The 22083-nt window shown below is 45.0% G+C and overlaps 3 protein-coding genes across 8 annotated transcripts in view; 1 reads left to right on the top strand and 2 right to left on the bottom strand.

Moving 5' to 3' along the window:
- Positions 1 to 2289, bottom strand: part of ITIH6 (inter-alpha-trypsin inhibitor heavy chain family member 6) — a 29038-nt gene extending 26749 nt beyond the window's left edge. For both annotated transcript variants that reach the window (XM_075578423.1, XM_075578424.1), the window contains exons 1-2: positions 1944 to 2289; positions 568 to 603 (exon numbers count right to left, since the gene is read on the bottom strand). In XM_075578423.1, the coding sequence (XP_075434538.1) occupies positions 568 to 603; positions 1944 to 2042 (135 nt within the window). In that variant the 5' untranslated portion in view covers positions 2043 to 2289. The remainder of the gene's footprint in view (positions 1 to 567; positions 604 to 1943) is intronic.
- Positions 2290 to 6187: 3898 nt separating this feature from the next.
- Positions 6188 to 19509, top strand: LOC142471938 (non-structural maintenance of chromosomes element 3 homolog). 4 transcript variants are annotated; one of them, XM_075578419.1, is made up of 11 exons: positions 6188 to 6336; positions 8038 to 8108; positions 12780 to 12887; positions 13336 to 13399; positions 13697 to 13776; positions 13976 to 14070; positions 14694 to 14773; positions 14891 to 14933; positions 15038 to 15100; positions 17525 to 17639; positions 19245 to 19509. In XM_075578419.1, exons 2-11 carry the CDS (start codon positions 8049 to 8051, stop codon positions 19329 to 19331), a joined length of 795 nt encoding a protein of 264 aa, XP_075434534.1. In that variant the 5' UTR covers positions 6188 to 6336; positions 8038 to 8048; the 3' UTR covers positions 19332 to 19509. The 4 variants fall into 4 exon arrangements, with proteins under 4 accessions (XP_075434534.1, XP_075434537.1, XP_075434535.1 ...); XM_075578422.1 differs by having other exon boundaries at positions 6312 to 6336; positions 12764 to 12887; XM_075578420.1 differs by lacking the exon at positions 6188 to 6336 and adding an exon at positions 6343 to 6476.
- Positions 19463 to 22083, bottom strand: part of PFKFB1 (6-phosphofructo-2-kinase/fructose-2,6-biphosphatase 1) — a 25449-nt gene continuing 22828 nt past the window's right edge. For both annotated transcript variants that reach the window (XM_075578417.1, XM_075578416.1), the window contains exon 14: positions 19463 to 20404. In XM_075578417.1, coding sequence (XP_075434532.1) covers positions 20345 to 20404 — 60 coding nt within the window. In that variant the 3' untranslated portion in view covers positions 19463 to 20344. The remainder of the gene's footprint in view (positions 20405 to 22083) is intronic.

The raw sequence follows: 22083 nt of genomic DNA, 5'->3' as shown, positions 1-22083 counted from the left end.
CATCCCATAACACTCCAAAAATTGGGTGCAGTGTCCCTTGATAAAACTCAGGGTTCCCCCTTTTTTTGGGGGATGGGGGGCGTGGGCCGCTAACTTATTTATGGCCTATGGCAAAGTATCGGGCGATAACATTGTTACTGCCCCATGTGTGACCAGGAGATTGTGAGCCATTATAATATTGGTTAATTAAAAGGTAGTCGTACTATGATGCAGCAATGTCCCCGAGAGACATTCAGCTGGCGAAGGGACCTCCGACATGGGGACACAGCCAGGATTGGGGACTTTTATCCCCTCTCCCAGCAGGCCCGTGGCACGCAGGCTTGTTCTGTAAACATCCTTTCCACTTTGCATTCCTGGCATGTCTCTTGCTCTAGCTGTAGAAACGGGGGGCTCGTTATTGAATTATAGGTATCGGAGGCTGTTTAGGAATAGTTGTAAACAAAAAACGGGGCAGTGACATTAACCGCTGCACTGCCAATGGCTCCAACGACATATTGCTCTGCAATGCATTTTCAAGCGTGTTTTGCAGCATAACAAAAACAAATGAACGTTTCTTTTCTGCCTCACCTCGGTCTTCGGTGCTCGGATCTGACGCTTAAACCTCTGTAAAGAGAAGGGACGCGCGTGAGAAGTTTGAACCGGCAAAGGTTAGGGAAAGTGCGGTGTGCGTATAACAATTTTGCAGCTTCAAAAGTGCGACAAAGCGGAAGCGAAAAAGTATCCCGCCGGCTTTAATAAAGAAATTGAATCCTATTAAAACAATACAATACCATTTGTTTCACACCAGATTAGCAAGGTTTTGAAGCTGGGAGACTTTAAGTAGATCTCAGTAACACTAAAATCCGCCCTGAATTTTGCCGTATCTGCCATATTAGTTACGCGCCGGGTATCTTACAACAATACCACCTTATTTACCTTGTCTGCGAGAGGAATATCTGGTTATATCTCCTTATGCTGGGTCACATAAACAGCCTGTAAAATGTCCTCTCAGTAAGTAAAGTTATTTTAAACAATCGGTTGAACTGAAAAAAAAATTACATAAAAAGGTCCCCAAGAAATCCCATTTTTATCAGGACTCGGCACTGCCGCTGTTATTTGCAAACATTTCTCGTGATAATGTTGACAAGCCGGAAAGAATTAGCAATACGCCAAAGCGGCTATATTCAGCCTAATAGCATAAACCTCTAACTAACACAACCGCGCTAAACTTTATTAGGAGAAAATTATTTTCTTTGATAAATCTGCTGCTCTTCAGAAAGCGCTCTGTGACGCGGGAAACGTTGGTAGGGCTCTCCATCGCCCTGTTTTTCCATGACCAATAAATAATTTTTTTATGGGATACGCACCCTCCTTTCTACTTTTTCGATACCTACAGTAGTGCTCTTCCAGTTGTTCTCCTTCTCTGCTCTATAGTAGATCTCATCGTTTGAATCTGGCTGCATTTTTGTACCTTTTTTGCAGCCACAGGGGGTCTACCACCAATGCAGGGTAGAGGAGCTGGGAATAACGAGCACCATTACACAAGCAGGCGTATGGTTTGGGTTTAGTTACGGGGTATTGAATTCTTTTTTTTTTTTTTTTACTATTTATGCAAAAAAAACAGATTGATCAAAGTGAAAGAATTGCGCTGGAAGCCCCGGGATCTTGTTCTGTCTGATAGTTTTGCCACCAGGAGGCTGTTATAAATGACACCTATTAGTCAGACTCAACTCCACAAACATTATTCAATATATTAACAAAAAGCAGATTCGGGAAATAAATCTGAGTGAAAGCAATTCGATTTTTTTTTCTTCTTCTATGCTTCAAAATTTACAGTTGATTAAAAAGAAGAATCTCCCCCCAAAATGTCTATTTTTCCATGCAATAACCAGCCTTCCCCGGAGGGGTAACACGGGTAAAAGCCCCAGAGAGCAGAAGTCAACCCCCATATGTGAGTGGCTCACCTCTGAGTAGGGTCCTCGCGACCTTGCCAGGTCGGTGAAGGTCACGTCCAAGGCGGCTAGGAGCAGAAGTAGCAGGAAGGCGTTTGACAACCTCTCCATGGTACCTGACGTGAGAAGTCTGCCCTGGGAATGGCAGAGGAGCTCGGCAGAGGGCTCTGCGCTTTAAATTCACTCCGTACGGATGGACTTTCCTTTGCACTTTTAAACCTCGAGGGTTTTTTCTTTTGGGTGTTAAGGTCTATAAAAGATGCATTCATTCCGCTACAAGTCATGATTGTCCGGATGAGTTGGGCTCCGGACGTTTAATTGGACGAAGGCCAACTTCTTCCCAACCGCCCCCCTCTCCTCTAAATGAAACCAAAATATTTTGAAGTGGAGCCCAGATTCTGAAGTGTGTCAATAGCTCTTTAAATGGAGCTGCAGCACAGAGCATCAAAGAGCATCAAAGAGCCAGCCAGAAGCTGAGCAACCAAAAGACCTACAGTATTTACTTATTAACCGTTAGGTCAAATCTGTCAGCTGCCCTACCTATACATTGGAATATTAGTGGTTACCAACCTCATGAAGACCCCAAACCACCAATATGCATACATATGCATAGATCTATCAGTATATCATCTTTCTATCATTTATTATCTATCAACTATCTATACTTCTATATATATATTGTGTTCAGTTATAAAAGGGGACCCCTTTTGTTTTTCATAATATCTTATATATTTCTCGCTCAATCCCCATGAAAAGGTGCACAATTGTGGGTCTGTTATGTAGGTAACACTGGATAAGAAGCACAATGTAGACAATCAACTGATGTTAACTGTATTATGTGAACAAGTCCCAGATACGCTGCGGGAGGTTCGTGTTCATTATACGGGAAATAGGAGCTTTTCCTTTGTAGCGAGTAAATGTGTTAAACTGTTATATCCCCCAATCTGAAACGCTAAGATTAATATAACGTTTCAGTTCAACATGGCCTCCTTCTGCTGAAAGGCGCGCCCAAAGACGAGAACGCCACTGTCTGCATAATCGATAACGCGCTGATCCAGTTTCTCAACGATGGTGGCTACGTGACATCATGGGACACTCAAAGGGTTAATAGGAGTGCTCTCCGTGCAGTCGCAGTGCTCTCCTGGCTGGAAACGGAGGGTAACAAGTACCCACATTTTGTTGCTGAAACATGATTTTGAGTGACAGTATTTCCATGACCTCTAATATGTATAATAGTGGTGTAGTAAGGGGGCCATTTATTCAAGGTCAAATGTGGTATATAACTATATTCACACAGGCTAATCCTAATAGAGATGTCAAACTCTGAGACATTGGGGTCCTAGGTCAGAAAAAAAGGCATCTTAGTGAAAAAGTATTTCATTCTATCAGCGAGAATCCATTGAAGTCTATTAGCAATCAGTGAGACCGTTTCCACATGCGCGAGACTGCCACAAAATCAATGAGTGTTGACAGGTCTGAAGTGCGTGTGCAAGAATAGGACATGTTTGTCAATGTGGTTAATACAATGAGACCTCGAAGCAAAGAGGGCTGTGTCCCCACAAGGAGTCCGTCTAGATCAGGGGTGGGCAACTGCATTCCTCAAGGGCCACCAACAGGTCAGGTTTTCAGGATATCCCTGCCTCAGCACAGGTGGTTCAGCACAGGTGGCTCAGTCTCCGGAGCAGGGAGCCACTGAAAACCTGATCTGTTGATGGCCCTTGAGGACGGGAGTTGCCCACCCCTGCTTAGGCTGAGATTATACCCAAGTGCAGCAAGGCGGCAGCGCTATTCTGTGACATCACGCAGCGCTGCAGCCACGCAGGGAGAGAGCAGAGGAGGCTTGGAGGCGTGACGGAGGCATGGCCGTGAGTGGTTCGCCCTCAATGGCTGAACCGCTCACGTGACACGGCCGTCGCAAGAAAGAAAACTAAATCCTCGGTCTCTTCCCCAGCCGCCCGCTTTGCAGCACGGCACACTGCGACCGTCGCCAGCGGTATGAGCAGTTCCATAGGATTTTTGCTTTTTGTTTTGGCACTGCGCGGCGCTGCTACACACGGCGCAGCGTGCGTTTTTGGGTATAATCACGGCCTTAGATAGCGATGTTTACAGTAAAACACAGCCTTGTTAAAACTGACTATTTTATTCTAAATGACACATATCACAATTTCCAGAAGGTTTGGCTGTCCTGGACAGCACCCGCAGGTAGTCCACATATAGACCTGGGTTCTCTGAGCCTATAGCTTCCGGGAACAACTAGTCTCTCTCTGCTATCAACGATGGCCCAGAGATTCCCCCAACACCCCCTTGTGGATTATCATCTACGGCAGTGGTGCTCAATCTTTCCCTGCTGTGCCCCCCTGCCTGCTTCCCACCCTGCTCGCGCCCCCCCCCCCCCTTACCTTCGGATCTCCGGCGTGTCATGCCAACGTGACGTCACATGACCCCGCGGTATCACGTCGCCGAAGAGAAGGCAAGTGAATTTGCAGAGGCCTCACGCGATCCCCCGGCATTAATTTAAATGCCTTGGAGGAAGAGTGTAGGGCTTCTGCAACCGCCGCGCCCCCCCGCCCCCCTGAACAATCTTGCGCCCCCCCAGTTTGCGCACTGCTGATCTACGGTTTCTCTTCAATTAACTAGGCCCTCAGATCTGCTCTCTATACCAGGTGGAGATGATGTCTCACGACGAACGTGCTCACCACTCGATCCTAAAACTGCATAAAGTACCAAGAACTGTTGATTCACCATGTTGCTGTCCCCCCCCCCCCTCTTTTTTATGTACCCCAAATCCCCCCCCCCCCCCCCACCACCACTTCCCCTAACACCCAGTTGAATGTTTGTTTCCTGTATGTCCTTGCTCAAAAAACCAATAACATTTTTGTGGAAAAAAAAACAACAAAAAAAAAACCCCGCAGCCTTGTTTACGGATGGTTCTCCCATCTGTTACTTTATATAGTGCATGGTTTCCATACCCCCTCCCTTTACAGCGGCCCACATACCTCACCCTTCCTGTCAGCTGGCTATAAATTATAGACGGCTGGGACCCCCCAGGCCACAGCCTCTGTGTAGGGGATTTCACCTCCCTGGGCCCCCCATGGGAAATGAAATGATGATGCCATTAGTGTGTTGTTGATGAAAGATTTTGCGTCCCATTTAAAATAATGGAAAAACAGGATTTTGCAATCACATTGACACGGTCTGTACTCTGGTAACACTGGGTAAAAGGTCAAAACTAGTAGTAATTATGGGAGTCATGTTGAGCAACATCTCCCGGCTGTATAGCCACGGCAAAACGTGGCCAAAAACACTGCATCAGATTCATCAAACAAAAACGGCTATTTCAACGAGGAATGTTTTTCCTCAATAAACCCGGTGACGATAAATAAATTCCCCATCTTTCTAGCAGGCAATCTTTTATAAATTACAACCCCTGCCACCCCCCACAGAGCACTTTCCTGCTCCATCTTGAAGCTGGGAGCTGCAAAACCTCAAAATGTTCTGCATAATTGCAATAACAGACCCTGGCGGACGGAGTACATGAATGTTCCTCTCGTGTCTTGTTTGTTTCAACTCTTGCCTCATCCCCTTTAAAAAGCTCATCATCCCGCAACTCGGGACAGATGTTGTGGCTGCATTCACTAAAGGGCCGAGGACGAGGGTGACAGGAATTCCTAGTAAAAAGAAAGCGGATAAAATGAAGGCCGTGAAAGGAAGTCCATTATTAGGAATTCGAAGTTTGGACGCGGCCAACCTAAAGTCAAAGAGTGGTTAAATGAAAGTACTGAGACTGTGCTATAGTCTAACCCAAGGGGCGGACAATTCCAGTCCTCAAGGGCCACCAACAGGTCAGGTTTGCAGGATATCCCTGCTTCTTATGTGTCTGTGTGTGATATCAGTAAGAGGTAACTCAGTACCACTGCTTTTTATTTGCAAATCATTTTGTACTTTTTTTTTCTTATACCACAGTTCCACTTTCTGGCATATTTGAAATGTACAAACATTTTGAAAAATAATTGTAATCCAGCTTTGCACCAATATTTTATTTCCTTATGTTTACAACGTCTTCGAACAAGCCACATTACCACTGTTTGGTTTTTTAATGCACCACATGACTTTTTAAAATCATTTTAAATTGGATACAAATGTTATTTAACCTCTTGAACCGTGTTCCCGCCCATTTTGTCGGCCCCTCCCAGTTTAATCGGCGCACGAGACCCAGTGACAGATGGCGCGAAACTCAAGCAGCCCAATCAGCGCACTTCCTCGCTCGCGCCTCAGAATCTCGTCACGTGGGAGCCGCTCTGCGTTCTCATTGGAGGAGGAGCAGCAGCCCGTTGGCCGCACGTATGTGGTTGAGCGACCCTGACGGGGAGGGCGGGACTTCCGGTTGGTGGCTGGAACGAGTGAGGTAAGAAGGCGGAAACTCACCCGTGGGGGGGAGCGGGCTCGGTAACACCGTAACACAGGTGGTTACCTCAGTGGTCGCCCAACTCCTGCAGTGTTCTGGCAGGGCCCAGAGGGACTTTCAACGCATTGCAGAGCACATCGGTGTGTAGGGAACTAGGAAAAAGCCGCACTCACAGCAACAGAAGGGACAGTTTGTCCTAAAGATTATTATATCGTGATCGGGAAAACTATCGCAGGAAGAAAAAGATTAAAGGAGCAATATTACTGGCACATCAGCAGCGAGTGTGTGCTTTATTGTTACATCCCAGCCCTGGGGGTTGGGTGATAAGAAAAAAACTCCCATGATAATGATGTCAACTTATCATGATAACTATATATATATTTATATATATCGCAATAAATATTGGCTAAAATAAAAGTCCGAAAATGTTCTAGTAAATCGTTATCAAAAGAAATACGTTTTATTTAGATTTACTTGAGCAAAGAGCCCTTAATTTCCAAATCGTTTCCCCTACCCCAATCCCCCCCCCCCAATTTATTGGTCCCCTGCCCCTTTTGCCCCCCCTCTTTTGCTCCTCCCCCCTTTTGCTCCCCCCCCCCTTTTGCTCCCCCCCCTCTTTTGCTCTTCCTCACTCCCCCATTTTACACACCCTCTTTCTTCTCCCTGCCCCCACTCCCCTCCCTAATAAATCTCAAAGGTCTCTGTAGCTGACCTGTGTTAATTTCAGCTCTGGGGACCCCTTGCTGAGGTTTAACCCTGTGAGTGCCCCAGAATGTAGTCACTACGTCATTGGGACGGACACTCTGGATGGGAGCCCATGACATAGGGAGTACTGCATGCTACGAGGCCGGCTTTAGATCAGCGGTGTGCAAAGTGGGTGGGTGTACGAGATTTGCTGCGGGGGGAGGCGCGGGGTTTACAGAGCCCCCCCGCGCGCTTCCCGAAGGCACTTAAATTAATGCTGGGGGAGCTGCGGGGCCTCTGTAAACCTTGCTTACCTTGATTCAGCCGCTCCTGGTGACGCAGCGTCATGTGACGTCACGTTGCCATGACAACGTGACGCCAGGAGGTCTGAATCAAGGTAAGAGCGGGGGTGCGAGGAGAGGGGGAAAGCCAGCAGGGGGCACAGGGAAAAAAGATTGCGGCCCCCTGCGTTTAGATCACATTCCTATGGGCTTTCCTTTCATATTGTCTGACTTTGTGTGTGCACTTATTGTATTGTAATTCTCTGTATGGTCTCTCTTGTAAAGCGCTGAGTACACTGTTGGCACTATATAAAGACATGCATGCATTGGAAACGAGGGATCAGCTCCGGAAACTCCCCTGCTTCCTGCCCCTACATGGGGTTGGAAATAAAGGCTCCTTAATGAATGCCCCTTTAAGTTACAATTTCTTCTCAGCCCTTTTATGTTCATTTGATTCCAGAAAAGACTTCAGCAATGTTGTTTAGCACACGGGTGGCCAACTCCAGTGCTCAAGGGCCACCAACAGGTCAGGTTTTCAGGATATCCTTGCTTCAGCAGTGCATCCATTGACTGAGCCACTGATAGTGCCACATCCACAATACCTGACCTGCTGGTGGCCCTTGAGGAGTGGAGATGGCTGCTCCTGCTCTAGCACCAAAGGGGTTACATTTGTCAGTTTGTAGTCCCATGTGCGGGTGTGATGACTGTGATCCTGCCTGCTCTTGCTTTCTTTCAGGTCCAACAGCAATGACCCAGCAGCGGAAGAGAAGTCGGCCCAGCGGTCACCGCGACGCCTCCCTCCTCCAGGTAACAGCACATTGTGTACAGTATGACAGCAGAACCCGGGCGTGCGATTAAAATCATCTGAGACAATCAACTAAACCACGTCTTAAGTTTATTTGGGGATTCAAAAGAAAAACCTGCATTTTCTTTTCTTCCAAAACACAATAAAATGAAAATCCGAAAAATATATATATTTTTTTTACAAGAAATGGACAGGTAGGCGATCGCATCGGAAATAAGCATTCACATTGAAAATACAATTGGCTTGTTTCAGGTCTGGAGATGGCTTAGGGGTGTGGTGCTCTGTGATGGGGAGCTCAGGGTTGTAGGTTCGAATCCCGCTGTCGTCAGATAGTTCTGGTGTGCTCAGAGCAGGCTTAGGTGAGGTCACTTCTTGGCTGTTTATACCACACCACAGAGACACATGCTGTTCTGCTCAAACACAGGGGGGCTTAAGCTTTGTGACCTCTCTGTCACAGCAGACTGCACACATCTTTTATCGGATGGGCCAAGTATGTCAGGGTCACTCAATGATCAAATATATGAAACTCAAAGTAGTTGGCTAGTAACAATGTTGAGTATTGCACGGATACAGGATGTCCCCTGACCTTGATAAGACATAGTATAAGTAATTGGGTCTCCAACACTCAGTAAATCACAATATACACATCAGACATTATTTTATGTGATGGTAGTGTGGATTACTAACTAATAGGATTAATTTATTTATAAATGTGTTACCAGGAAGTAATACATTGAGAGATGAACCTGCTATGTCTTCTAACTTTTTTCTTTCTCCTGGCCTCATGGAGATGTTACTCCCTCTATCCACTACAAACTCCTCCATCCTGGCCCGCACCCAACATCACCATACACCCTGGACTACTCAAAAGCCTTGCACTATCTACTGAATGTTGGTGGAGAACTCTAAAAACCAGCACACCAACCACTGCTCACTCTAATGGAAAACACCACAAATCTACAACTTGTAAACAACTACCCAAATTTCTTCTCATACTATTACTCTCTCTAGCAGGTGATATTGAAACTAACCCAGGTCCTCCCATTTCAGCTCTGTCCCATGCCCCTGAGAATTCCACCTTTAAATTCCAAAAAGGGCTATCTGTCGCCCATATAAACATCCGGAGCCTGCTGCCCAAACTAGACGAACTAAGGGCATGGTGCCTTATGCATAAACCCAAAGCCATCGTTCTTACAGAAACATGGCTATCCTCTAAAACCCCTGATGCAAATATCGCCATTCAGGGATACTCCATTTTTAGGAGAGATAGGTCAAAGAGAGGAGGAGGGGTGTTATTTTATATTGCAGACACCTTACAATTTACACTGCTACATTGCCCACCAAGTCCACCCTCTTTTGAAACTCTAGTTGGCAAAATCTGCCTCCCCTTTTCTAAGCCCATCTTGCTTGCTGGCATCTACCGCCCCCCTAAAGCCCCTCTACAATCCCTGACTGATATCACCCAATTTCTTGCCTCCATTTCCTCTCTGAATGAGAAGAGTGAGCTGCTAGTTCTTGGGGATTTCAACTTCAATTGGCTTGACCCTAAAAACCACAAAATCCAGATACAACTCAAGTCACTTAACCTATCGCAACTCATTTCCCAACCCACACGAATAAACCTGAAGTCGCATAACCATTCCTTGCTAGACTGGATTCTCTCCTCAAATCCCAGCAGAATCCAATCCTTTGGCATCCTTCCTGACATTTTCAGTGACCATGCAATAGTGTACTGTGTAAGGAAAATTAAACCGCCCCATTCAAGCCCCAAAGTTCTCCTCACTAGAACATTTAGAAACTTTAACCCACAACAGTTTCTGGATGACCTTACCAACTGCCCATGGCACAGAATCGATTTAATTCCCGACCCTGATTCTGCGCTCGACTATTTCCAATCCGAGTTCTTAAAACTCTGCGATACCCATGCTCCACTACGCAAAATAAGGGTACGGGGGGCCCACCTTCCATGGGTTACACCTGACCTTATAGCACTCTACCAGTTCAGGGATGCCTTGTGGAAAAGCTACAAAGTAACTGGCACTACCAAGGATCTCAATCACTACAGATGCCTGCGGAACGTGTGCACAAGGCAAACAAGGCATGCAAAAGCACAATATTACTCTGACAATCTCCTCCAGAATACATCAAACCCAGCTAATTTCTGGAAGGTTATCAACAATATATTCCAGCCTCCTAACCATCAACAACCAAGTAATATCACTAAGGGGGATATTACTCTGACAAACCCCACTGACATTGCAAATGCATTCAATGATTACTTTGTGGGGTGTGCCACTAACTTATTAGCGAAACGCAGCACAAACCCCAAACCTGAATCTCATCCTGGGAGTACCCCTATAGTCCCACCCCCTCCCAACACTGCCCACAATTTTCAATTTAGCCCAGTATCTGAAGAGGAGATTACACAAGCGCTCCTCAAACTAAAACTAAGCAGCCAATGTGGACCCGACTTACTACAATCTAGGTTCCTACGACTTGGTGCCCCAGCCATTGCCAAACCAATTGCGTCCATAGTCAACTCTATCCTGTCTGCAGGCCATATCCCTAAGACCTGGAAAACTGCCAGAGTTGTCCCAATCTTCAAAAGTGGGGACAAAAACACTGTCTCAAACTACAGGCCAATCTCACTTCTCCCAATTCTATCCAAAGTCATGGAAAAATGTGTCCACTCCCAATTAAGCGAGTTCTACACCAAGACAAATTTCCCTAGCCAATTCCAGTCTGGGTTTCGTCCCAAACACTCCACCGTAACTACCCTGCTAAAAGTTTGCAATGAAATCCAGTGTGGAATGGAACGGGGACAACTCACTGGTGCAGTATTCCTAGATTTTGCAAAGGCTTTTGACACAGTTGATCATGCTATCCTGCTTAACAAACTCCAGAGCTCTGGAATAGGGAAACATGCTTTAAACTGGTTTCAGTCCTACCTATCAGGAAGATCCCAACATGTGTCCATCTCAGGCTCTAACTCCAACCCCCTGGATATCACTTGTGGTGTCCCGCAAGGCTCTGTTCTGGGGCCCCTACTCTTCTCAGTGTTCATTAATGATCTTCCCACAGCTTGTAAGGAAGCCTCAATACACATGTATGCAGATGACACAATCCTGTATGCACACAGCCATAGCCTCTCTGACCTTCAACACATACTTCAGTCTGACTTTTTGAGACTCGAAAACTGGATTTCCCAAAACAAACTGTTTTTAAACACTGACAAGACTGTAACAATGGTATTTGGGACCAAGACTAAATTTGTAAAGCTTCCAGTGACTGAGCTCCTGATTAGAACCAACGCTAAAACCACCCTAACACCTGTCACTAGTTTTAAATACCTGGGCTTATGGTTTGACTCCCACTTAACATTCGGGATGCACATTGATACCCTGACAACCAAGACCTATGCCAAACTAGGGGTACTTTACAGGAACAAATCCTCCCTAAGTCTCCTGGTCAGAAAGCGTATTGCACAGCAGATGCTAATGCCAATTATTGACTATGGAGACATAGTATATGGCTCGGCTCCTCAAACCCACCTTAGCAAACTTGACACCCTCTACAATTCAATTTGTCGTTTTGTTCTCCAATGCAACTACAACACACATCACTGCGAAATGCTCAAAGAACTAGATTGGTCATCACTAGAGTCTAGGCGCAAAGTTCACCTTTCCTGTCTCACCCTCAAATACTTTCTGGGCAAGCTACCCAGCTACCTGAACAAGCTCCTCACCCCTCCCACATGCAGCACGTATCACCTGAGATCAGACTCCAAAAGACTATTCATGGTCCCAAGACTCAACAAAGTATCCGGACGTTCCTCCTTCTCCTTCCGTGCACCCCAAAACTGGAACAACCTACCAGAGACTCTCATATCCACCACCAGCTTAAGTTCTTTCAAATCTAAGGCTGTCTCACACTTTAATCTGGTCTGTAACTGTTTCATACGCTCATAATATATATTTTCTTTAACTGTGCATGCAATGTCTTGTATATAAATGTATACCTTGTTCATTTATGTAACTGTATTTGTAACCATGTATTATTTGTTTTACTCTGTGCCCAGGACATACTTGAAAACGAGAGGTAACTCTCAATGTATTACTTCCTGGTAAAATATTTTATAAATAAGATACCTCTCGTTTTCAAGTGTGTCCTGGGCACAGAGTTATGATGACAAATAATACATGGTTACATTAAGTGAGCAGGGTTATACATTATATACAAGACATTGCATGCACAGTTACAGATAATATATATTTTATAGGCGGTATCACGTGGTTTGCTCGGCCACCGCATCACCGGATTAAAACCAGCCTAACCGACAGAGCAAGGGAAAAGGCTTGAAATGTGTCCTCCCCCAGGGACTTATTACTTTCATTGATCCCTTTCTTTATATGTTTAACATTTCTGTGTTCTGTAGTAGGGGGCATGCTACTGTGCTTTCTGTGCTTTGACTACATGTGTCCTATTAGCTACAGGACACCGTTTTAGGCTGAAGTCAGTCACTGTTTGTTTATAATTAGTCTCATTGGGATTTAGACCCCAAATCCAATATAAATGTTGTCCTATAGTACTCTCATTGATTGAATATGGTGCCAGGTGAACAGTATTTAATGCACTGTAATAAATGGTTTGATTGGAGCTTTTCCCATGCGCAGGGTGAAGAGGCAGACCTGGAGGAAGATTCTTCTATGGTTCTGACCCAGACGGCAACGCAGGTGCAGAGAAACCTGGAGAAGCGTTCACCGGAGCAGGTCAACCTCAAGGTATTGTGGGAAATCCAGCTCATAATGAGTACAGGGGAGAAAACGGCTGCGTGCTGGGCCAAGGAGAAACTACAATGAAATCCTTTCGTTCTAGCTATGTAGCTGTGCGATTCTACAAATTATATACTGTGCTACTTGTTACAATGTTTCATTTATTTACATCATTACTTTTGATCGGTGTTGTACATGGCTGCTGTGCCACAGTCTCCTGGACATAAAGATCACTTGGAGCTGGAAGTAGGTTCTCCAGTATCAGAGGCCAGCACAGCAAAAGGCCTCTCTATAGACTTAGAGGCTAAATAAGTGATTGGCTGCAGTCACTGCCCTTACACCATCACGGAAATTACTCTTGTATTTTGAAGGATCCAAAAAGCAAGTCTGGTCAGTATTGCATTCTAAGTATATCAGCAACAAGGACTTAACTTGCCATATGTGTTTATCTCTGAAGGTGAGTGAGGTGGTGCAGTACCTGCTGGTGAGAGACCAAAAGAAGTTGCCCATTAAGCGGGCAGGTGAGTCCACCTCTTGTGGTTTGTAGCTTCTTCCCATGCACCCCCAGCAGAGTGATGGTGTTAAACTAGTTGACTTCTAAGAGCTGTTCTCACATCTTTTCTGCAGCAGTGCTTTGTTACCTCTCATTAATCCGCCATGACTGCGATCATTGTAAATGGTATTATGGCAGTCCATAAAGATACAGATTAAACATCAATAGTAAATGCATTCGAGGGGGTGGCTGCATCTAAAGATAAATCCATCTCTGCGACAGCTGCAGTTTGTAGTGGAAAATCTGATCCTTCTTCCCCATGCAGATATTGTAAAGAATGTGGTGAAGGAATACAAGGACGTGTACCCAGAAATACTCATCCGTGCCAAGAAGATCCTGCAGCAGGTGAATCAAGGCTTTGTACAATAGCAAATAAGGGGGAACCAGAGGTATAAGTAGGTTACACATTATTCATTGAGCTGTAGTAAAGCTTTGTAGTCCCTCACTTCTTTCTGGCTATTATGCGCACCCAGTTATAGTAATTAAAAAATAAATGGCACGCTCCATTCCTATACGAACCTGCTTTTTCTTTCCTCCATTTTAGGTGTTTGGGTTCCAGCTGGAAGAGATTGACACCAAGAACCATGTGTACATTCTTACCAACAAGTTGGAACGGGTGGAAGGGGATGACATGAGAGTGTAAGGGGGTGGTGGGCAAGAAGGGCCGCGCATAATCTATTGCCATATAACCGCTCCCAATAACTCCTATGCTCCATATAACATTTCTCATGTTCGTTCTCTCTCCCCTTCCTGTGCTGATCTCTCACCCCCTTCCTGTGCTGATCTCTCACCCCCTTCCTGTGCTGATCTCTCGATCTCTCACCCCCTTCCTGTGCTGATCGCTCTCTCACTCCCTCTGTGTTGCTTGCTCCTGTCTCTGCCTGTAGCTCCGCCCCCCCACGTGCTCCTGTGACTTGTTGAAATTGATCGGGGAGTGGTGGTTGTGGACGTCTTTGTGGGGCTGCTTGTTGCCCCCCAGTAGTGTACGGCGATGTTGAGGGAGATGGTATGAGTGTGTAAGGCACTGGTGGTAGTGGGTAGCCTGTTCCTCCTTTTAGTCAGTGTAAAATATCTCACTTTAGAGAGGTATTATATATATTGTAAACAAATGTTCAGTTTACTCTTAGTATTGTATAGCTTGTTTCAACTCCATCACCGCTTGATGAATCTGCAACCTATTTTACTACTATTGTTAACATCAGCGCATTAGTGGAGGTCTAGTATGTCATCCTGTGATCCATGATATTTTAATTTTATTCCAGGGATGACGGCATAGCCAAGTTGGGTTTGCTCACAGTGATCCTGAGTCTCATCTTCATGAAGGGGAATACCGCTAAAGAGTGTGAGTACAAGGGCCGCTGGCGTTGAGCGTAATGGCTGATGTAAATGTTATTATATTTGCTCTTGTAGCATCTCCTTGCGTCTCGCCCTAATTGTCCTTATTTACATCTCGTTGCAGCTGCTATCTGGGAGACCCTGAGGCGCCTGCATATTGAGCCAGGGTACGTTCTGCCCCTTTACACAAGCGCTTCCTACTTCCCAGCTCGCCATTTGCTTTGTATCTTGGGCGCTCTTCATTGTCGTTCTTTTTGTTTCTCACCTGAAGGTCCAAAAACTCTGACTTTGGAGACGTGAAGAAGCTTGTAACTGACGAATTTGTAAGACAGAAGTGAGTGAGTGTTGGGCAATCTAGAAAATAGTCTGACCGTTTTCTAACACAGGGGCGCTCAACTCCAGTTTCCCCCCCCCCCCCCAAACAGGTCAGGTTTTCAGGATATTCCAGCGTAAGCACAGGTGGTGCAGTCGAAGACTGAGTCTCTGAGCTACCTCTGTTGAAGCTGGGGCATCCTGAAAACCTGACCTGTTGCAGGGGGCTTGAGGACTGGAGTTGAGCCCCCTGATTCTCGCAGATGGTTTTTAAGTGAATGTTGGTGTGATCAGAGCAGCCTGTGGAGAGTCCGTACCCTGGCTGTTTATACCACACCACAGAGCATTGTGCTGCTCAGCCCCCACCACCTCGAGCAGCGGCCCGGTGGGGAGATACTTTGTAGCAAGCAGCAGACAACTGTTTCCACGCGCTTCCATAATAATGTAACTGCTCACGCTATGAGCACATATTATAATCTCGGTCACTGGCTGTAAGATTTTCTGCATACCCGTAATTAAACGTTACTGCCATATACCAAGCTCTTCCTACCAGTGTAATGAGTGATCATAAGGTCAGTGAATGTATGCATCCCTCGTGACCCGGCTCCAAAGAGGTCACATCAGACTAAGACACCCCGTGGCTGTGCTCAGTCTCTCCGGCCTGTGGGGGGAACTACGCTGGGGTGCTACTTAAACGTGTTACCCGTAGTAAGGATACATTGTCAGTAGCGTTAATGTCCCACTTCTTGTGGAATGGGCCTTTCAGGAGTATACTTTGTGCTCCTGCGTTAGCACCCTGCTATTATGTACCGCATACTTCATCAATACCGATACGATTAGGAATACACAGAGAACTTTACGGTTGTGCCGGTCCAAACATACTCCAGAGTTACTATGCCGAGAACTGTAACCGAGAGCATGCTGCATCCTTATCAGTAGTGAGAACAATAATGGGCCCTCAGTACTGGCACTTACTTAGATCGGGACACGTTTCCTAACTACAAAATAATAACAGGTGACCGTAAACCTCTTAATACACTTGTAAATAGGTTTGTGTGTATAGCTCAGTGAGGAGCCCAGTCAGGACTCTGAAGAACCTGTTTCTAGAGCATAAGGGGAGATATACAGGGTGTTCTTAAATTATTCACCCCATTATTATGTATTCAGGCTTATAATATGGTGAATAATTGAAGGACCCCCTGTGTATATACCCTCTGCTCCCTATCATAACATCACTGGTCACGAGGTAGAACAGGGGAGGGGCAAACCCTGAGTGATCCCACCCAGTTAACCCATTAAGGTGTTTAACCCCTTACAGTACTAGTCGTGCCAAAGAGGGGGCTACATGTAGAATTGTTAAATTAGCTCAAACCAATCCTAGCTGAAAACATGCAACTGTGCATTTAAAGAGAGGGATTTGTGATGGCTCTGCTGTCTCTGACACATCCTGTGTGTCACAGCTGAGAATTCAGTCCGAAGCTGAGTGACTCGCAGGCTACTTGTGTGTTAATGCTATGGAAAGGGTTGTGGGGATGCTGCTTTTCCAGACGTAGCTTTTGCTTTGGTTCCCTGGTCTTTGCAGACACGGGTAAACAGCAAAGAAAAGAGAACCCACTATTAGCACTCAATACCTTCAAGCAATGTAATGTGAAAATCTTAAAAATAATCTTTAATGCTGAACTAATTAAAATAAAGGACTTCCATCAGCTGTCTGTTAAGGCGTTTTTCCATAGGGACTATCAGATACATCAAGTGAGGTGTATGAGTGTGTAGCAGTATGGACCTGATAAAATTATGCACCTAACTCTATATGTGCATAATTTCATTATACTGTCATACAAACTAGGGCTCCGCATCTGCATTACACTCTCACCCTCATTAACCCCTTAACTGCTCAGGGACCTATCTATTATCTGAGACAGGCTGTGCTAGCCCTCCCCCGCCCTTGCTCTCACCTAAACAACCACATTAGGGAATACTGCATATCAGTTCCCTTGGAACAGTTGATCTAATTCACCTCAATTGTTTTCCACCCATCTATAACCTGAAGTGTCTTATATACTCATCATAGGGTTTATATATATGTATGTGTATATATATATATATATATATATATATATATATATATATATATATATATATATATATATATATATATATATATATATAATGTGTGTGCCCTTGTTGGATTTTAATACTAATTATTTTAATTAGTTCAGCATTAAAGATTATTTTTAAGATTTTCACATTACATTGCTTGAAGGTATTTAGTGCTAATAGTGGGTTCTCTTTTCTTTGCTGTTTACCCATCTTTGTCACCCACAAGCACCGTACCCATATACATTCACATATTACTTAGCTGAAGCGGGGTTCATATTAACATTACTTTGCAGACACAGACAAGAAATAATGCTGGCAGCGGGTTTTATTCTCGCCTCTTGCGCAGGTACCTGGAGTATATCCGCATCCCGCACACAGAACCCGCGGAGTACGAATTTCGATGGGGGTCGCGTGCTTATAAAGAAACTTCCAAAATGAAAATCCTGGAGTTTGTCTCCAAGGTGAGGAATCTCCGTGAGCTTTGTTCCACTTGTATTTCTGTCCTCTGAGCAGGCGATTTATTTGGAGATGTGTTACTGCGGTTACATTAAATTGATCAGACATAATAGGCATACCCCGCATTAACGTACGCAATGGGACCGAAGCATGTATGTAAAGCGAAAATGTACTTAAAGTGAAGCACTACCTTTTTCCCACTTATCGATGCATGTACTGTGCTGCAATCATCATATACGTGCATAACTGATGTAAATAACGCATGTGTAACAGGCTCTATAGTCTCCCCGCTTGCGCACAGCTTCGGTACAGGTAGGGAGCCGGTATTGCTGTTCAGGACGTGCTGACAGGCGCATGCGAGAGCTGCCGTTTGCCTATTGAGTGATATGTCCTTACTCGCAAGTGTACTTAAAGTGAGTGTCCTTAAACTGGGGTATGCCTGTACTCCATTAGTATATATGGTTTCTACCTCAAAGAACCAATCCGGAAATAATATTCTGCACTTAAACACCACTTAGAAACCATGTGAACAAAGGAAGTCCGTATTGAATTATTTTAAATATTCATGATTAGTGTATTTGAATGTTCTCCAGCAGTCCCGGCGAGGCTCCCTGCTTTCTCACCGCAGTTATTTTTGTCCTAGTCAAGGGGCTAGCTCCACTACTCGCGGGTTTGGTTATTTTTCTGGTACATCTTGTGCCTTTGGGCAGCCGGATGCAAGTCTACCCGTGGTCCTAGCCATTAATATTCAGCAGCAAATTTAGTCTCCCCTGCTTAGCTGAAGCAGATATCGCTGCTGTGTGATTGCCAGTTTGGGAAGTGAGGGCCACAGGTATGGAAACCTAGTAGTTTCCAAGGGCAGGGTATTATGTTCCTGTGGAGAGAGTTCTTGTGCTTGAAGTTGGAGCGGGATTTGCTTGCATCTTCTGTTAGATGAATGTCTTATTCTGGGTGTGGTCACCTTTTTGTTGGATAGATTCTGTGTGGACTTATTAGTCTGTTACTATTGAGCCTCCACCATCCCAGTGAGCCTGGCTTAAGCCGCATGGCTCTGTGTGTACGGCACTGTTTGAAGAATCATTTCCTTGGAGAAGTCTTATCTCACTATGAGGGGGAGAGTAGGGAGCCTTATAGGGGCTCCTGGGACATGATTAACTGAACATTATAATCCTGCTGCCCACCTGCCTGCGTGGACCTTATTTCCCCAAATGTTTCTGCGGCCACGGAGGAACTACCGATCAGATTAACTCCCCTTTTTTCGTTTTGTTACTGTATGTAGAAACAAAGTGCATAGTTGTAATTAATACCTTTAGAGAAGCCAACGTGTGTACTACCTTTTTAATAGATATGCTCATTAATGTACTTTGCATATGCGCTTTTGAGGTCACAAGTCTTGGAAGTCAGAGCTACAACGAGGGGTGCAGGGATTGATATAGCTGGATTTATACATGTTTTACATTATGGTAATGTGTTACTGACTGTGTGCAACACCTCCCAATAGTATATAGCAGCGCAAACAAAATGTTATTGCTACCCCTATTGCATAAATGTTAATATACCAGTGTAGCTCTTGGACACAAACGGCCCATTTCGTTATCCTCTCCTTGTAGATTCAGCAAAAGGATCCCAAGTCTTGGTCATCGCAGTACAAAGAAGCGCAGGAAGGAGCGGGTGCAGCGCCATCTACTGGAAACTAGAACCCTTTACTACTCCCGGCCAGTCCCCTTTGGGAATACCAGGATGTGTATCCGAGGAAGGACAGCACTGGGGCGCTCTGGTTAGTCCCATTTATTCTGTGGTGTCCGCTCAAAGTTAGAGACGCAGCAACTTATTTCTTAAGACATGTTTTAATAAACCTGTTTTTAAAACATCTCACATAGCTTTATACATTCCCTGCAGTTTGGCAAAGCTCCTGCCCCATCCCTGCCAGGGCCCCTCATTTCCATTGTGAATGGGTATGTAGAGTTCCCTGGAAGCTACGGGGCCCGTATATTTGTACCCAGTGCCAGAAGGAACAAGGACTTCATTGTGAAACGCTGCTGGCCCCTCTCGCAGGAAAACGATTATATAACATCTAGTGGTTTTTACCCCTCTTCCATCACATCCTCTGGCAAAACAAGGTGTTCATGGTAACTTTGTTCAAATAATAAACCATTTTGGTTTGTTATTAAAATGTGCAATTGCTGAGCACAACACCAAAAACTGTAACTTCATAGCTACTTCAGGAAGTGCCTTTTTATACATTCAGATGCGAGAAGCTAATATCTTGGTATGGATGCGGTTCCTGTATGTATCCTACAGCCAGACGTATGACCAGGCGTGGGTCTCGGGGACACCTGTGACTATTATATTCCAGATACAGATATTCCAAATACACATTACACATGGATAGTAAAAAGGGGTGAGCAGTGAGGCTCGGTAGTTTTCTGTGCTTGGCCAGTCTTCTCCCACAGTGAGGCACATTTCAACATTCAATAACTCGTCCTGAGATGTGAGGGAGGCCATGCGTTGGGAGGTATAAGCAGAAAATATTTTCCTATGGCAAAATATTCCTTCATTGAAAAGGTTTCAAACGCTCAGACCTTGCTACTTTCAATGTTTTTTCTTCTCTATGGCAGCTCTGTTCCTCAGTCTCTGGTTACTGACCACTAACTGAAATAAATCTATGTTGGTAAAAAAATAAAATGCAGTTCATTTGCTCAGTCCTGTTTTAAAAGTGTTCGGGTACAGTATCCAGCGCCTCCTCCGGATCACGCGATACCTCCACGTTCTGAGGGAGAGAAATGGGGAGACGGATTTCAAAATCTGCATTGGAAAATTAATGGTGGTGATAGTAGATATGTAGTTTTTTTTTTTTTTAGTTGTATTGAGGGAGATTTTGGCTTTTCGCGTGTGTGTCAGGTGTACAGAATTGTTCAAATTTTATGGACGTGGAAAAAAAAAATCTGTTTTAAAAAAAATAAAAAAACATGCTTTCCTAGTTAAATTGCAACTTGGTGTCTTAATTTAACTCTAAGGTTTATACTGACTTTTTTAAAATAGTTTTATTCCTTAATCACCAAATGGACTACAGCCTTTGAAGCAGCACAGAAATATTTCCCAAATCTACCTAGAATGTGTTCCTGGGGAGGTGGAACGATGAGCAACGATGCTCTGTGAATCCTGCTGTACACTGTGGGCCTGTTTAATGAGAGCGGGCAGTTGCAGAGGCCTCGCACTCTTCCCCGAGGCATTTAAATGAAATGCTGGATCGCGTGCGGACTCTGCAACGCTATACTTCCCTCGACTCTGCTGGCGTCATGTGACGTGACACGCTATGACGCTGCGGGTGACGTCACATGACCCCACATCAAGGTAAGGGAGGGGGCGCGAGCACCAGCAGAGGGAAGGCAGGAGGGTGCAGCTGCAAAAGTTTGCACTCCCCTGCATTAAGATACATATTACAAAATAAAATAGCGAGTAAGTAGCACTGTTACATTATTTCGAATGAGCCGGTCACAAACATAAGCAATGTCTTTATTTCACGGTGGTCCCATGTGGGGACAGCACCCTTTCCATCCTCAGCCCCTTGTACATTGGACCTGTGGTAGCACCTTAACATCTTGAGTGGCTGTAGGGGTATTACACCGCGCCAGGGATATCACTGCTAAACCTTTTCAGAAAAGTATTCTCCTGTATAAGACCTGCACATTTGAGATGTTCATTGTAATAAGCAGAGTGAGATTTAAGTGCAGTGCGGAGGTGTTAGAATTGTTTTTAATATTCACACATGCCCATGTTCTCTGCCGATATCAGATAAAAAAAAAACGGATTTGTTTTATTAAAACATGCAGAAATATTTGACTTCTCTTCACGGTCTAATACAAATAGCTGCGGTCGTTTCACCCCCGCGACATTTGGCAACTGCAGGAAATGTAACCCCTCACCCTAAAAACCCTCTTGCCTGCCTCAGGGCCGAAACTGCTGTGGCTACAGGTCCCATCCTGTTCTCTTCATACCATGGTGTTTATTACAGATCAGGGCAAGGACCGTAACGAATATAATCCCTGAGTGTGCAGCTTTGTATCCAAATGGCAAACACTTATTAAATCAAGAAAATAACCGCATGGTACCGGCAGGCTCCTCATCACATGCCTGTACTTAGCTCATCCTGGCCTGCAAGCAGGTATCTCACAATGTGAAACGGGCTGATAGCAACACCATAAAATAAGCCCCCTTTTTTTTTCTTATAGTCTGGATTATTTTCACAGAGCCATGGATTATTAAACCCAGAGGCACAAGTGTGTCTGAAAGCTGCATTAACCCTGGGAGATGGATGTAGGTTGCGCCCTTGTTTTTGGACTTTATGTACGTGTAAGGAGATATGTAAGGGCTAAAAGCAGAGCATGAACGGAAGATCAACATGGGCGACAGTGAGAGGGCAGAGGATCCACCCACAGAGGGAAGAAA

Source organism: Ascaphus truei, chromosome 21 (assembly GCF_040206685.1).
Source record: "Ascaphus truei isolate aAscTru1 chromosome 21, aAscTru1.hap1, whole genome shotgun sequence".
Taxonomy (NCBI): Eukaryota; Metazoa; Chordata; class Amphibia; order Anura; family Ascaphidae; genus Ascaphus; species Ascaphus truei.
This window is presented reverse-complemented; position numbering and strand designations above follow the sequence as displayed.

What these genes read in the sequence shown, in the direction of transcription:
- LOC142471938 (XM_075578419.1), top strand. Translation starts at nt 8,049, where the DNA reads ATGACCCAGCAGCGGAAGAGAAGTCGGCCCAGCGGTCACCGCGACGCC. An exon ending in CCAAGAAGATCCTGCAGCAG is followed by an intron (nt 13,777 to 13,975) that starts GTGAATCAAGGC and finishes CCTCCATTTTAG; the next exon opens with GTGTTTGGGTTCCAGCTGGA. An exon ending in CGCCTGCATATTGAGCCAGG is followed by an intron (nt 14,934 to 15,037) that starts GTACGTTCTGCC and finishes TCTCACCTGAAG; the next exon opens with GTCCAAAAACTCTGACTTTG.